General features: G+C 53.8%; 2 protein-coding genes across 2 annotated transcripts; both read right to left on the bottom strand.

Moving 5' to 3' along the window:
• Positions 1–1,826: 1,826 nt before the first annotated feature.
• Positions 1,827–10,329, bottom strand: SLC5A5 (solute carrier family 5 member 5; the record flags this gene model as incomplete). The annotated part of the gene is made up of 15 exons (XM_080928738.1): positions 1,827–1,931; positions 2,922–3,037; positions 3,996–4,120; positions 5,678–5,859; positions 5,940–6,026; positions 6,338–6,408; positions 6,480–6,592; positions 6,805–6,893; positions 7,331–7,460; positions 7,548–7,688; positions 7,955–8,109; positions 8,805–8,872; positions 8,969–9,020; positions 9,345–9,410; positions 9,979–10,329. The coding sequence occupies 15 exons, from the start codon at positions 10,327–10,329 to the stop codon at positions 1,827–1,829; spliced, it is 1,851 nt and encodes a 616-aa protein (XP_080784864.1).
• A 2,288-nt stretch (positions 10,330–12,617) lies between these two features.
• Positions 12,618–14,401, bottom strand: RPL18A (ribosomal protein L18a). Its single transcript, XM_080928740.1, has 5 exons — positions 14,329–14,401; positions 13,364–13,543; positions 13,153–13,282; positions 12,836–12,945; positions 12,618–12,746 (listed from the first exon to the last, which is right to left on the bottom strand). Exons 1-5 carry the CDS (start codon positions 14,344–14,346, stop codon positions 12,654–12,656), a joined length of 531 nt encoding a protein of 176 aa, XP_080784866.1. The 5' UTR covers positions 14,347–14,401; the 3' UTR covers positions 12,618–12,653.
• Positions 14,402–16,826: the final 2,425 nt, after the last annotated feature.

The raw sequence follows: 16,826 nt of genomic DNA on the forward strand, positions 1-16,826 counted from the left end.
TACAGTTCAAGTTCCAGGACAGCCAGAGCTACTCCAAGAAGCCCTGTCTCAGAAAAACCAACAAACCATAAAATAAAATAACAAAATAAAATAATGGAGGAAATGGTAGGGGAGAGATTATGGGAGGGCTCCTGAGCTTCTTGCTAGACAAGATGAGGCTGAGGCAGGAGGGTCAGGTGTTAAAGAGGTTATCCTGTGTTATATAGCGAATGGGAGGCCAGCCTGGGCTACATATTACTTTGTCTCAGTCCTGCCCCCAATATTAAACCAGTCAGATCATGGCCACTGAAGAAATGAATTCCCCAGGAGACATGGCGGCCTCAGGAGCACAGATTCCAGGACGCGCCCATGCTCAGGACTCCCTCTGTCTTGTGCTGGTACAGAGACAACCTGCACAGTCTTCCAGACTGTCTTTCTCGTGCTTGGGGACAGAAACTCTGGTGTGCATGACAAACTCTCCAGGTCACAACACTAGCTGTCCGCTGATTTGTTGTCCTGTAGTTTTGAGACAGGAAAGCATTCCATAGCCCAGTTGATTCTGGAATCCACAGCATGTTCCTGCTCCAACCCTCTGATCACAGGTGTGCCACCACGCCCAACTTGCTCCGGTGGACACTGTACAATCCAGAGCCTCTCAGTAGGTCTTTCCTATACCATCTGTCTGGTGAACCATGACCTCAGAAGAAGGCCATATATGTTTAGTAAAATAACTTTTTTCAAATGTTTTCCATGTATGGGGTCCTAGAACACACAGGTGTGGAGCCAGGAGACTGACAGCCAGCTGATTACATCATAGGCACCTGAACACCTACAGTGATTTTTATTTGCTCTACACAAAAGCTGGAAACAATGTAGCTATCCATCCACTGGGAATGCAAGACATGTTGTGGTATGTCCTTACAGGACGATGTGGCAATAAAAAAAGAATGAAATAGTGAGATACACAAAAGCACTGAGAGACAGCCAGACAGCAGCCAGAGGACCTTAAGACTCTGTCAGAAATAAGATAGAAATGGAGGTCTAGGTGTGAGGTCCAATGATAGAGCAGTTGCCTAGCACTTACAAAGTACAGGATAAAAGGCGGAGAGTTGGGAAGTGGGGTGTGCGCGGCCTCCAGGAAGCTGGAATGCGTTAGTGGAGGCTAGGCCTCCTGGAAGCTGGAACGCGTTAGTGGAGGCTAGGTGGCTGATCACAGAAGAAACATGTTCTTATAGTCTGCAAGCCATCAGTCCAAACCTGTCCGTCCGTGTGTCTTGTGAGTGCTCTGAGAATCCGTCCCTTGGTAGCTTCACAGTTCCTGGGGTTTTATGTTCTGTAGACTCCTCATTTCCCCTTCTGCCTTGGTTTTCCCTGTATCTGTGACCCTTCCACAGTTTAAGAAAGACTCCTTCCTGTTGGTGAGGATGGAACCTTGACTGTGTGCTGGGTAAGACATACTGCCCACCCAGATCACCTATATATATTTGGGGGGAGGGGAGGGTCTTCTGTAGCCCAGGCTGGCCTTGGCCTGTAGCTGCGGATGACCTTGAACTCCTGAATCTCTTTGCCTCCACCTCCTGGTGTTGGGGTGACAGCCCCCGGTTTCTCTGCATGTTAATGGGAAAACCTGACAGTCTGGAGAAGCTGAGTGTTCTACAAGGTCACGAAGGTTCCAGACACTTTCCTTTGTGGATGGAAACCAACTCTCTTTTTCTGGGTGCAGGTGGGACACAGGGACTTCTGAGCAGGGCCTGTATCAGCCAAGATTCTGTACACGCTCAGGTCCAACCATCCAGAGAGGAAGCCGCTGGCCCGAGGCCTGCGATTGGCCTTCTCGGGCCCTGCCCTCAGAGGTTGGTCTCAACATCATGCCCCAGATACAGGGGGTAGGTCTCAGCGCCTGGCCCGAAGCCAGGGGCCTTCTTGGTCCCAGCAGGGATGTCTTCCGGTCCCTGGGAGAAAGCAGAGGACATCATACACCGCCCCAGATGGGGTCCCCAAGGACTAGACCAGCTACGTGCAGTGTGGCCCAGCACCCCTCCACCAGAATCAGCTGCTGCCCAGACCTTTTAGCTGAGGTCCATCCTCCTGCCTCCATCTCCCTGGTGCTGCACAAGTGCTCCACCAAGGCCCAAACCTGGCTCTATTTCATTCTGTTTTCTGAGACAGGGTTTCACTCTGTATCCTGGTGTATAACCTCAGACTTGCAGTGATCCTCCTGCCTCAGTGCTGGGATCACCACCGTGCCTATATCAGATTCATAACCTTCTTTTATTTCTGTTTTATGGGTAAGGGCATTATGCCAGTGTGTGTGCATGTCCGAGCCTCAGGTCCCAGGGGGCTGGAGTGACAGATGGCAGTGCTCACCTTGTGGAGGCAGGAACGGACTGAGTCCTCTGCGGGCCCAGCTGGTGCCTCCAGTCCCCTTCCTACTGTTATTTGAATAGGCTCTCATGGGGCCCAGGCAGGCTTCAGGCCTGCTATGTAGCTCAAGGTTAGCCTCAAACTCCTGGCCTGGCACTCACACTTCCATCTTTGGTGTCATGTCCTAGAAAACCTTCTCCTTTCTTTTTGTCACTCTAGTCACTTGACCCAAGGTGTCAGTGTCTCCCACTTTCAGGCCATCGGCCGGCTCTGCAGTCCCCAGCTCCAGCCTAGATCCCCCGCCACTTTGTTTCTTATGTAATTCTGAATTAAGTAATGTTATCTTAAGAATATTCTTCCTGAGTGTCTTCCCCCCACAAGGGGGAAACCAGTTTTCCCCGCCACAGGCAGGAAATAATTGTTTAAAAAAACAGATATGATAAAAATAGACAGTGCTCATGTGTCAGCCCCTGGGAAAAGGACAACTTTAACCACAGAGAGGAATCTGCCGGGCCCCTTTGGCCACACCCGCCAGGTCCCCATGGCCTTGGCACCCAGCGCCTTGGGCTGGATCTGACCTTCACCAGGCTGTCCTCCAGGGTGGCGGTGTCTTCCTTTGGGGCCACAGACGCTGTCTGCCGAGCGAGATCCCACCAGAGCAATCCGGGGCCCAGGGAGCTGCGCTTGGTGGGGCCTGAGGGGCGGAGAGGACAGGCACTCAGGGCTGAACGCTCACCCAGCCCCATCGCCAGCCACAGTGGCCCATCCAATCCATCTCAGCTGCTTCATCTGAAGTGTGACAGTCAAGCTGGTTTAAGTCTTAGGTTGTTTTTCTCTCCAGATATAGCTTGTTCTGTACTGGAACTTAAGCCTGTCCTCCTGCCTCTGCCTTCTGAGTGTTGGCATCACAGATGGGCACCATCACCTCAACTGTCTGGGAGTGTCCAGCATTTTCCCCTTCACTGTTTCAACCATAATGTTTAGAAGCTCAGAAAAAGCCTGGGTGCATCAGTTCACTGAATCAGAGGAGCAAGCCAGACTGGAGTGTCAAAGGCTCCCTTCTCAGAGGGTAGAGTACAGGCATCCCTGGCCTCCATTCCCAGAACAGCATAAACCAGGTATGGTAGTACATGCATGCTCTCAGGAGCAGGTGGAAAAGGGGGATCCTAAATTCAAGGACTGCCTCGGCTATCTAAGGAATTAGAGGCCAGCCTGGGCTACATGAGACCCTGTCTCAAAAGGAAATCTATGACCGAAAGAGAATATAGCCTGTGTTGAATTCAGTGATGCACAAATGTCACTCAAGCACTCATAAAGGTGAGGCAGGAGGATTGTCATGAGGATCAGCCTGAGCTGCAGAGACCCAAGCAAACAAGAGGCTGTAGAGCCCAGGAACCTCCCCACGCTGAGATTTTTCTTCAGAACCATGGACAGCGTCCCGCGTCCTCTGACCCGAGCAGGGACTTTCTGGGAACCGGCTTCACTCAGTTCCCCGCATCTGCAAAATAGATCCGGCCTTGTGGGGCACGGGGTGACTAGAGGATGATGCCAATGCGCCAGCTCTCAGCCTGATGGGGACTTTTCCCTTTGGGAACTCGAGGGTGGAGGCAACTGGATGAACGGCTGATCCCGAAGGCGGCCTCTGCACTTACCAGTTAGGTAGCTGATGAGAGCGCCGCAAAGCATTGTGGTCAGCGTGCCCAGAGCCCCATAGTACAGATAGGAGATGGCATAGAAAGTGTCAGCGAGGACAGGGCGGCCCGCGTCCATTCCAGAACTGGGGTGGGAGAGCACAGGCGTGAGATGCCTCTTCCTCTGTCCACCAGCCCACTGTGTCACCTGAGCCCAGCTTCGGCCATCCCCCACACATGATGTGTGCAGTGGCCACATCTCCCCTCTTTCTGCTATGGCCTACCACCCACCATGGCTGCTCACTGATCTTGCAATTAAATGAACTGAATGCCTAGAAAGAAACCTGGTCAAAAGCTCTATGGCTGTGCATGAGAAAGTAAGTTCCTGGATGTGCCCTCTGAGGAGGCGCACACAGGATGTGTCAGCAGGACCTGACAAAGCTCCAAAGGTTTCAGATGGCATGGGACTTCGTCTAGCACTTTCTCTTCTCTGTATTTTTCTAGAAGGAACCAGGGACTTCTCCAATGCTAGGATGGTACTCAAATAGTAAGCAACATCCCAAACCCAAGCCTCTTTTTGAGACAATGTCTCAAAGGCCTTGAAGTCATAGCCTCCCCAGGCTGGGAAGAGGAGCTGGTGCACACTTGGATTTGTGCACTAAGGTTTATGGAACTCTGTTCATAACTAGGGCATCATCCACATGGCCATCCACTGATGAGCAGTTATACACCTGTGGTATATCCATTCAATGGAATATTATTCAGCCCTGAAAGGGAAGGAACTGATGGTGGACACTTCAGTCATAGATAATCAAGGATGGACTTCCAAAACAAGGTTAGACGTGAAAGATCACATATTCTAAGATTTTGTTCTTAAGAAATGCCTAGTAGAGGTGAATTCACAGACTTAAAACATGAATCTTCAAGAATTAACAAATTTTAATTTATTAATGTGGATCAAATTGTCCTCAAACTTACTCTGTAGTTAAGGATAGTCTATGATCTAGCCTGCTGCCTCTAAAGTGCTAGAAAGCTCTGCCACCACACCCGACTAAACCTACACTTTTATGATTAGCTGTGTAGCATGTGAATTACATCTGAATAAAAAAATAGAATAGTTAATAAAGACAGAAGACAGTTCTATATGAGTTCGAGGCCAGCCTGATCTACAAGAATGCTTGTACATCCAGGGCTACACAGAGAAACCGTGTCTGGAGAAATAAAAAAGGGAGAGAAGGGGAGAGGAGGGGAGGAGAGGTAAGGAGAGGTGAGAAGAGGAGAGGAGAAAGAAAAGAAGGAAACAGTAGCCAGATATGTTGGAGCACACCTTTCCTCTCATTTCCTCTCAGCATGCAGCAGGTGCAGGAAAGAGGATCAGGGTTTGTTCAGGATCATCTGTGGCTACATAGAGTTCTAAGGCCAGCCTGGGTTACATGAGACTCTCTCAAAGTACTAAAACACACACACACACACACACACACACACACACAAAGTAAAAACAAGCCAATTCTTCTGCCTTTGGTTCCTCTGTCCTATTAAGCTCAGGTCACCTCTCTGAAGCCTCAGAACTTGAACGTGGCATGGCCCGACGGCTTCTGCACAAACCTACTTTGTTCCCAAGGAATGCTGTTTCCTCTGCTCCCAGGCCATTCCTGTTAACACCCTCATACCACACCCTGGACTCCCGACCCGGGGCCATTCACCTGGGGATCCCGCTGGAAGCGTTGGCGGCTCCGGGTGGGCCCAGGAGGACAGAGTCATTGGTGCAGCCCGCAGAAGAAGTGGGTAGTACCCCCATGGTCTGCTCTCCAGGTGGGTACAGTGTGGCCCCCACGGCCACCCACAGGGATACAGCCAAGCCTGCTACCAGCCCGGAGAGGACACCCTGGGGACGGGGGCCACAGTGAGGGGCGGGGCACACAGACCACACCTCTCGAGACCACGCCCTCCGCCCTCCCCACTCACTGTCGTGTTGCAGGCTGGAAGCAGCATCCCGAGAGTGAAGGCACCTAGCAGAGGCCCACTGATGACACCCATCACAGTGAAGGAACCCTGCAAGGCAGGTGGAGAAGGGCTGGGCTTACCTACCACTTCTCGGGACTCAGTTTACCCTGTGGAATACCATGGACAGTCTTGAGATTCCTCTGTGCCCCAATTTCCTCAATCCTATTTCTTCCCCAAGACTGGTAGAGAGAGAGTCAGTGATGGATTTCACATGTGCCTGCGATCTCCTATGTAGCTAGGGATAGACTTGAACTCATCTTTGCACTTCAGCCTCTAGAATGACAGGCATTCAATACCATGCCAACCCCCCACCCCTGCTGGTGTCCCCAGTGCAAGGCAGGTGGAGTTGGGGGTCTCACCTGGAGGACCCCACCTCCCAGCAGTGAGGACAGAGCAGCCACAGTGAGGCAGGATGAGCCATAGATGAATGCTGTGGGGAAGGGGTGTCACAGTCAGCGTGGGGTACCACCCTACTCCTGAATCCCAATCCCCCAAACTCACAGAGCCCTTTAGAGATGAAAACCAGCTTCCGCGGTGCCAGACTAGGCATCCTCGGCTTGATGAGGTCTTCCACAGTGACAGCCGCCATGGCGTTGATGCTGGTGGACGCGGTGCTGTGGAGGGGGGAGAAGCAGGCCTTAAGACACAACGCAGATGGCCTAGGCACAGGCCACCAGACACACGGACAGAGCTGCTGCAGTCCCTCTGCCTGGAGCCATCTCCATAACCGATGGGCAGGACCAGAACCTGGCATCCTCAGGGGGTGATGGCGAGTCCGTCAGGATCAGAGTCACAGCGGAGGCTGAGGGGTAAGCAGGGAGCTCACCTGAGGGTCCCACTGTAGGCACAGGCCAGGAAGAGTCCAGGGACCCCAGGCAGGTCCTCAAAAATGTCTAACACGAGAAGCGGCATGTACTGTGGAAGACAGAGGCCTCTGTGACATGGGGGATGAGGAGACGGGGCAGCCTCGGCTACATTCTGGGTTGCAGGTTAGCCTGAGCTACAATGAAACCCTATCTCAACGATCCCTTACCCTCCAGAAGGAAAAGTGCAGCTACCATTCTTAAGTGTTCCGTCACACTGGCCTGAGGTCTCATCTCTTCTTGATGTCCTTGAGGACATCTTGTGCCTCTGAGTTGAAACGCTCCTCTTGTCTGCTCCGACAGGACTATGGTTCCCTACTTCCTCCCAGGCTCACTCCCAGCTTTCTCCAGAACATCTTTGGCTTTCCCCAGAATATCTTCTGACTGTGTCTCAAGAAGTTTGCACAAGGTGTGTCTTTTGAAGAAATGCCTTTTCAGCCCCGCCCCACGGCTGGGAAAGCCAGGCAGAGCCTGAGTATGTGAGCTAACCTGGTCCGGGGCTGAGATGCGGCCCGTGAGGAGGGGGTCGCAGTCCTTGTAGTAGGCGAACATGACAATGCCGCAGCAAGCTGCGCTGGCCACAATCAGGAAGAGGCCCAGCTGGTTGATAAGCAGGGCTCTGGGGGACAGAGTGGCCTTAGGAGTGTGTAGGGAGGGGCAGCCTGCCCCAGAAGCCCCTGAGTGGGCCCCTCACCAGCATACTCACAGCTTGGCCTTTCTCTCTGTGTGGCAGGCCACATAGCGCTGGACCTGGGCTTGGTTCACACCATACATGGAGAGCCACACCAGTGTGCCACCCACTACAAAAGTCCAGAAGGTGTAGCGGCTCCGAGGATCAGGGTCAAAGCTGAATAGGGAATGAGGCGGGTTTACAATCACATGAGGATGTCACCCTCCCCAGATCACCCATACTTTTCTAGACCGTAAGGGGACATTTGCAGTGAGTTTTGAAGTATGAGTAGGAGTTTTGTTTCCCTCTGAGACACCTGGCTGTGGGGACTCAAAAGCTATTGTCCTGTCATCACAGTGCTGGAAAGGCTGAGGGGCGAAGTGGGGCTAGCCTGGGGCAAAGTGGGGCTAGCCTGGACTGAACAGTGAGGGTCCGTCTCTCACTCCATCAGGTTGATCCGGGAATGGTTCTGAGCGAGGCTGAGCACGTTCCAGGGGCCCCCCAGGAGCATGACGCCTCGCGCCAGGATCACCCAGAAGCCAACAAGCATGACCACAACCTGGAACACATCTGTCCAGACCACGGCCTTCATACCGCCCTGTGGGGGGAAGGGATACCTAGGTCACAGGCCTGCCCAGGGCTGCTGGGGCGGGGCTGAGTGGGGAGAAGGCAGAGAGAGCACCTCCACTTCACCCTGCCTGACTTCCTGTGGCACAGGGAACCAAAGCCGCCTTCTTGAGCTTCCCGTCTGTGAAATAGTGTGCATTCCCATGGTTGGTCGGAGGGTTAGACAAGGTAAATGTGAATGAATGCGATGGTCCCAAGCATCCCAGAAATCAGTCCAACATCCAGTATTATCATTACCCCTTTTGTTTGTTTCTGGCCCATGTAGCCCAGGCTGGCCTAGAACTTACAAGCTTCCAGCCTCAGCCTCCCCAATGCTCTGGCAGGAGCCAGGCAGCTCCTTGTTTTCAGACTGTTATTTCTTCCTGCCATTCCTAGAAAGCTGAGCCTCCATTGCTGTAAACAGCAACCAGAACATGCCAGCCCCTCAGGTAGCACAGCCAATCAGGGGACCAGGAGAGGAGCAGGCCAGTCTCAGGCAGATCCATGGGAAGGCAAAGCTCTGTCAGGGCTGCTGGATCCAGCCGCACCTGAAGCTCACATGTCCATCAGTCCTTATGTAGGAGAGACCTCGGGGGCCAGTGAGGCAAAGTCTACCTCAGGATCCAGAAAGCAGGAATCGTGCTGCCTGCCTACGGTTTCCCCGTGTCGGCTGCCAAGCCCACTTACCACGGTCGTGTACAAGGTGCAGATGATTCCTGTGGACAGGAGCGATGCCCAGATGTCCAAACCGGTCACTGCAAAACACATCTCCTGTCAGGTCTCCCTCAACCTGTCTGTTCACATAGGGTCCAGCCTGGGCTCCTGGCCCCTCCCCCTCTCTACAGTCAGACCTTGGTTCAGGATAAGAGCAGGCGCGTAGATCACGATGCCTGTGTACAGCATCTGTGGGTGGGAAAGGCGGTGATGGCAGCGGGCAGGAAAGCTGGATGCAGCCAGAAAGAAGGGGCGCGGGGCGGGTTGGGGGGTTGTTCAGGCAGAGGGAGGGGCGGAGCCAGGTTCCAAGAGGGCAATTTTAGGTGGGATGGGGTGGGGCTAGGCAGGATGAGGGCGGGGCTACGAGCGAGGTTCTCGTAAGTCCAACAAAAGCTGAGCTCAGGCTGGGAAGAGGCGGGGCCAGGTAGGATGGGGGTGTGTGGCGTGAGGTCAGGTTGGGGCGGGCTGTGGGAATTGCTGATGTGGGCGTGGCAGGGCGGGCAGCTCGCTCACCGTGGCCACCAAGTACTGCAGCGTCCCGCAGAGCCGGACCGCTCGGCTGAAGCGCAGTTCTAGGTACTGCAGAGGGAGCCAAGGGCTGGAGGTTACGGGACAAGTGACCCTTAGCCACCCTCACAGTTCCTACTCTCTCCCGGAGTGCGCTTAACAGAGTCAGATTCTCTGTGTAGGCTTGGATCTCGCAGCAATCCTCCTGCCAGAGCTCCTCTAGTACCGAGATATCAGACATGGGACTTCACATGTCACTACACTTGTTGGACGGTTGCAGGGTGCCCACTTGCGCCCTCAGATCTGAGACTGGGGTCTCTCTAGTGAGTCCAAGTTAGCCTGGTACTCATGGCAATCCTCTTGCCTCAATCTCCCTAGTGCTGAGACTACAGTGCCATTCCGTTTTCACTACAGTTGTTGAGCGGTTGGGAAATCCTGCATCACGCTGCAGGCGTTTGAAATCTGTCAGGCACCGATGGGTGGTTGGTCCCGGGCGCACGCAGGGACAGGTGTCAGCAGGAGGCCACTGCCCCGAGGCTGCTGCGAACTGTGGGACCCAGACTCACTCTTCCTTCTTCCTGGCCCTGCCCGGTGCCCGAGACATCTTCCCGGAACCTTCCCGTGGGACAAAGTCCCCTACCTGGTAGGTGCTGGTAAGGCCCAGGCGGTAGAAGATCGGCAAGAAGAGCAAGGCTGTGAGCAGTGAGTTGAGCAGCTGTCCCGCGCACATCCACAGGAACTTGAGGCCGTAGCGCGCCGCCTCGGCGGGGACCCCGAGCACCTGCACAGCTGACATGAAGCTGGCGGCCAGCGACAGCCCCACAGGCACTGCTGCCAGCTGCCGGCCCCCGGTGAAGAAGTCGTCGGCGCTGCGCTGGCCGCCGCGGGCCAGGCCGACCCACAGCCCGATGCCCGTGGACACCAGCAGCATAGTCGCGAACACGCCGTAGTCCCAGGCGCCAAAGGTGGCCCGGGCCTCCGTGCCCTCCATGGGGACAGGTGACTCGGTGCGGAGAGGATGCGGAGGACGTCGAGGACTCTCGGCCAGTGCAAGCGTCGCAGAGAGAGTGCCCGCTGGGCCGTCGAACCACTCGCTTTGGCGCTGCGGATTTATTGGGCTCCGGGGTCAGCGAGGCTCCGCCCCCAGCCTGGGAGGCGGGCGCGACCCGCACCCTTTCCGTCCTGGGGCGAGCAGGCCTGCAGGGGTGCGGGCAGCGGGGGTTGGGGGACGTCTCCTGACCCTTTCTCCCACATCTAGGACTTGTTCTGTGTAGAGTTGTGGACAGACGGGAAGTGCCATGGACGGCTCAGATCTCCTCTCACACAGCCTGAGGGACTCAGGAGCAGGAGCTACGAGGAACCCGGGACTGGGATTCACTTTCGGGGACTTCCAGGCTCCATAAGGAAAAGTGCGCGACTTGAACAATTATCCCAGAGAAGAGTTTTCATATAGTGGGAAAAGGAATTGTGCAACCTTGCCCTCCAGCTAACCCGGTGGGAGGCATTCATGTTCTCTTGGAGAATTTCTTGGTTAGGACTCAGTTTCCCCATTTGTACAAGGGCAGTCTGGACCTGTGTGTGTGTGTGTGCTCGTGCGCACGCGTTTGAGGCCGAGTCTCATGCAGGTCAAGCTGGTGTGGAGTCCTGATCTGGACCTACGGGCAGGACACTAGAGTGCTTTACACCTGACCCGGCTGTCTTCTCCCTCCTGTTTTCCTTTCTTTCCCACAGGCTGGCCTCGAAGGTGTGGCAGTCCTCCTACCTCCCCAGCGCCGGGATGACAAGAGAGGATTTGTTGGATACCCATCTCTCCCTTCTATCACAGGTACTTTGGCATTAGTGGGTCAGAACAGAAGTTTGCTGGTAGTGGCTTTCAAGGGACCCTTTTCTGGTGAACTGGCCGGTTCTGGGGAGTTCAGGGTTGATTCCATGTAGAATTCTCCCCGTTTCGGGTGATCTGGCAGGTAGAACTAAGGCACACGCCCCCTGGTGGCCTCATATGTTATACATGGGCTCAGCGGCCTGCCTGGAGGTGCTGTCCGAAGGGACAAGGGTGGTCTCCCAAGCTTAGGTGACAGGCCCAAGGGAGTTATTGAAGTTGAACAAAGGTGAAGAGGCGTGGACGTGAGGCATTCTGAAGCCATGTGGGAAAAGCAGTGACTAACAGGAGGGAGGGCCTGTGGCAGCGCCGTTCTGCAGAGGCAGGCAGGCATGCTGGGGCCTTGGCGTGGGAGAGCTGGTGCTGGTTGTGTACCTATACAATGACCTTTTGATGCCAATTGCTTTTGGTGTAGCCCTGGCTGTTCTGGAACACACCTTGTAGACCACATGGCCTCAAGACTCAGATCTGCCTGCCTTTGCTTCCTGGCAGCCAGGCAGTCATCTTCCCAAACTCCCAAAAAACAAAATTAAAATGATGTGGGTGGAGGATAGTTGCACATGAATGCAGGTGCCTGCAGAGGCTAGAGGCACCTTATGCCCTGGAGCAGTAGTCACAATCAGGGGCTAGGGACAACCCCAGGTCAAGGGAGCAAACAACCTCCTTGGATTGTTTTTTCCTGGCTCCAGAGCAGCCACTGGCTGACTCTGCACAGGGAAGGCCCATTCCTTTAAAGTGGGACCAATGGGCTTAGTGGGAAAAGGACTCATCTCCAAACCAGACGCTCTCTTATGGCCTTCAAGGATATAGACTTTACTTTGTAGCTGGCACCAGATAGTGGAGCGCAGAAATGAACTACTCTGGGTTACGTGCATACATGGATAGAAGTGTGTGCAAGGGGCCGGGTCTCTGAGTGACCCTAGGCAACCACAAGTGCAGTATGCCCCTCCCTGTGGCCAGAAGGAAACCTTAGAACAGTGACAGCCCCAGGAAACTTCAGGCTACAGCCCTTCAAAGTTGGGTACCATGAAGAAGCTGGCCATACCCAACAAAAGGAACCCCGTGTTTCCACCATGATCCACCAAATTGTAATCCTCTGGTCATCTAAAGCCTGGTGACACAAGGTCCCTGGCTGGCCTCATTTCCACCTAGCAGACTTAGGATAAAGAGCTCAACCAGGTCCCCAGGCTTGGATTATGTTCATGTCTGGAATTCTCAGGCCTGAGCCTGCACCCTGGAGACTGCAGAAACACACTGCCACCCTTCAGTGTCACACACAGGTCACCACAGTGGGGATGAAGTCAATTTGATGGGATCCACAACTACCAAGGCTGACAGGCAACCCTAGCCTGTTAGGGACCACCTGGAACCTCTTTAGAACACAGAAGCAAACAAGCAAGGGCAGTCTGAAGCCTTTATTCAGTCGGTCTCTGTGTCTAGAAGAAGGTGTTGGGCCTCTTGGTGGTGAAGCGTGGCTTGTGCTGGCACCGCAACACACGGTGGGGCAATGGGAATTTAATCTTGGAGTCCTGTGAGGGAGGAGATAAATGTCCAGGGACCGTCCATGCACAACCACCCCCCGCAGCCCTGCGTCAGCCCCACTCTCCGGGTCACTCACGTGGAACTGCTTGACAGCGGGCCGGCGGCACTTGCCAGCTGCAATCTCTTCCACCTTCATGATCTGGATGGAGTGTGCGCGGGCACGGTGACGGGCACCCATGTCCCGGTCTGAGGAAAGAGAAGAAAGTTAGCCCAGCCACCCAGAATGACCTCAGGACTGTAGAACCTCCTGATTCACTCTGGAGGGCACCGCACAGCCCCCCAAAGGCGACGAAGCTCCTTTTCTGTGGGCACCCTGTTTAAACAGCCGCTACAGGCAGTGGCTGCTCTTGGGTTGGGTGCCAGGGGTTGGCTGGCAGTGGCTTGGAGACTCACAGCATTGTGTGACTGCGCCAGCGGTGGTCAGGTCCCGGTACTCTCGGTACATGTTGTGCGTGCCACTGCGGGAGTCATAGCGCAGCCAGATGCCGAAGTTCTTCACACGCAGGGGTGACTTCTCGAACACCTATGAAGATGAGGACGTGAGGCGTGCCACCCTGGCTGATGGTACCTAGAGGCCGTTATCCTGTGGGGCCCCAGGCCTCACCTGCCCACAGTACACAATCTCCCCGGATGACTTCTTCATCTTCTTTAGTTGCGACACAAAGTACCAGAAGCGGGACTTGGCCACCACATGGTTAGGTGCAAAGATTCGCATCCGGTACAGTGGCGGTGTGTGGCATTTTGGGGTTGGCAAGCAGCGCCCCACCACCTTGTACTCCCGAAGCTGAAAGACAGGAGAGAAAGTTGTATTGGGGGTGGTGGTGGTGGAGATAGAGCTTGCAGGAGATCCAGTCATTCCACCCGCAGAACGACCCAGGGTGCCATTCCCATCCCCCCTTTACTAAATGCCCAACAGTTCTGAAGCTAGGCTCACACACTTCACCTTCCAAGAGCCCGGCGGCAGGCATTTCAGAATACATTTGCCCCACTGCGAAACCGCCTCAGTTTCTCCAGTTCCAGTGCCTAGTTCATATAAATGTGGCAGGCTGCCCTGCTCTCCCAGAAAACCCCAGGCCAAGATGGCAGTGGCGACTCATGCCTTTAATTCCAGAGCAGGAAAATCTCGAGTTTAAAGGGCAGCCTGTTCTACAGAGAGGAACTGTCTCTAGGTGGAAACCAATGGATGATTCCAAACTAGCTTCTCACCAAGAGCCAGAAGGACTACATCCGTCCCACACAGTAGCCCTGAGCCTTTCACAAGCAATCCTGCTCACAGGGCTAGTATGAGACACCGCACCCTTGGCTGCTGTTTGCTCTATGTCCGTCACAGGCGTCAATCAGCCTGGAGAGAGCCTTCCGTGGGCATCGTGGATCTAACTCGCTCCCTCCCCGGCCGCCCAGCACGCGGCGGCCGCCATGTTGGCCGTGAGAAGGCTGTGGGCGAGGAGAGCTGCCCGAAACCGGTGAGGGACCCTGGTGGCCGAACGCGCCACCATCCCGGAAAACACAGCCAACCTGAGCGGCCCCGTCACCAACGCCGCGCCTCTTACCCCGCCGCGGCCTCCTTACCGTGCCCGACGCCTTCATGGCACTGCGTGCTCGTTCACCGCCACTCACAAAAGGAAGTGCCGCTCTCCGCGCAGGCTCTCACCACGGTCTCTGACGGAAGTCCCGCCCTCTTAATACCGCGCGTCCATTGGATACAGCTACCAGCGTTTTTAGTTCTTAGCTTCATTATTGGCTACCGATCAGCTACTTACGCTTTTCTTCACGGAGACTACAATTCCCAGGAGGGAGCGCGACGAGCTTATCCGAGTTTCTCCGGGGGCACTACCCACCATTGCTCGCGGGGTATTCTGGGAGTGTAGGCGTAATCGCGGTCCCTAGTCAGACCCCGGGTTTTCTCGTTTCTCTTTTCTTAAATCTTCCCTTTCTCTTCCTTTTTTCTTCTTACATCATCCTTCTGTGCATCTACCCGCCTATGACCGATATGTCCATCTTTTTTAGAAATTGTTTTATTCTTATTTTAGATGTGTGGGTGTGTTACCTGCACCACCTGCGTGTCTGGTGCTTTGGAGGCCGGCAGAGGGCGTCAGTCCCTCAGACTGGAGTTAAAGGTCGTGAGTTGGGAGATGATAAATCGAATTCCGGTCTGTGCTCTTTGCTACTGCATTATCTCTCTAGCCCCACCTATCTTTTTATCTGTCATCATTTTTCAAAAAAGATTTATTTTATTGGGCTGGAGAGATGGCTCATCAGTTAAAAGCACTGACTGCTCTTCCAGAGGTCCTGAATTCAATTCCCAACAACTACATGGTGCCTCACAACCATCTGTAATGGGATCCAATGCACTCTTCTGGTGTGTCTGAAGACAGCTACAGTTTACTCGTATAGATTAAAAAAAATAAATCTAAACATTTTTTTTATTTTATTTATATGAGTAGCTGTCTTCAGCTGGGAATTGAACGTTTCAGGACATCTGGAAGAGCAGTCAGTGCTCTTAACCACTGAGCCATCTCTCCAGCCCTTTTGTTATGTTTTTACTGTTTATTGAGATAGGATTTGTGTAGCCCAAACCAGCCTATAACTCACTGTAATTCTCCTGCCTCTTGCTGACTTTTGGGATGCTGGAGTGTGCCACCTTAGGGCCCACGAAACTATTTTCTTTATAGAATTGTATCAGAAATCAGAATCGTGTCACTGTCTTTGGCCTTTCTTGGCCAGGTCCCTTACAAATAGAGGAATATCTTCAGTGTGTTTCTATGAGTGGCCACTAGGTGGCGAGCGCGTTTCTTTGGCTCAGCGGCAATGCTTGCCAATCTGGACTGGGGAGGCCTCTAGGTGCCCCATTTCCATTGTGCTCAGGCGCATACAAGTGTGGGCCCTCAGTTTCCCCAGCCGCATTAACACTCCCCGGCCGATGGATAGTTGTAAGCTTTAGAAATTGGGCGTTGTGGTGCATGCCTGAGGGCCAGGAGGCTCAAGACAAATGGCCTTGGTTACACAGAAAGATTTCATCTTACAACCCTTCCACCCCAAAATAAACAGCTTATGAATATGACGATGTGCAATGTGCAGGCTAGGACACAGTCTACCACTGCTGGAGCACACTGCTCCCTGCCTGTGTTCTGCGGGCTGCTGAAGTGGGGTACATACACTCTGTAAGATGCAGGACAGGTCCTGGGGTGCAAGCCATGTCTTGAGAGGGCACGGGGAAACGAAGGGAGAGACAGGAGTATGGGGAAGAGTTGGTATCCACAGACCCAACTTAACCTTGCGGCGTGGGGCAGAATGGAACAGGGACAGGCATTTCACCTACTGTTTTGCAGATGTCCCTTTTGACCTTTTCTGAGTGGTGACAGGCTCCAGTCTTAACAGGCCTCCTCTCCAAATGGCTCCCCTCCTAGAGAAATCCCAGCAGGGCCACCTGTCACCACAGGCTGTGAGTATTCTGGACTTTGAGGTCCACTAACTGGCACGACCCTCTGCCTTTGTCTCCTTTTGCAGTACACCTGCTAATCTGGGGTCTCAGGCAACCTGCTTTTAGTGCTCTGTCCCCAGGCAGAGTAGTCTCTGCCTTAGTAACTCCAGTCCTGTGCCATTCCGAACTAAGCAGGATACTGTACCTTCAGACCCTCAAATGCCTTCAAGCTTTCCTACCTGGTACCCCAGTTTCTCTTGTCTGTAGCAGGCCTTATACTCTGAGGAGGAACCCACTCAAACACCAAATCCTCAGCACGAAGGACATTTATTTACCCCCCCAGGGACAAGTAGGTGTGGGGATTGGATTGGAGGGGCTGCCTCTGGATTGGGCAAAGCAGGTATTTCTTCAGGAGTAGATTTTAAGGAGAAAAAGGAAAGTCTGTTAGGGTGATTTCGTAAGTCTTGATTGGACAGGTCAGCTAGTGGATTTTGATAGGTGGATCCTGGTGCTTTATTCAGGCATAAGGAAGTAGCCAGATAAGGGGCTAGCCTTTGGTGGCTAACTTGAGGAATATAACTGTTTATCAGGGGAGAGGGAAGTGCCTGCTGGTCCCATGTTTGTCACGCTTGGGTCCTTCTCTGTG

The sequence above is a fragment of the Micromys minutus genome (assembly GCF_963924665.1).
Source record: "Micromys minutus genome assembly, chromosome: 14".
Lineage (NCBI taxonomy): Eukaryota > Metazoa > Chordata > Mammalia > Rodentia > Muridae > Micromys > Micromys minutus.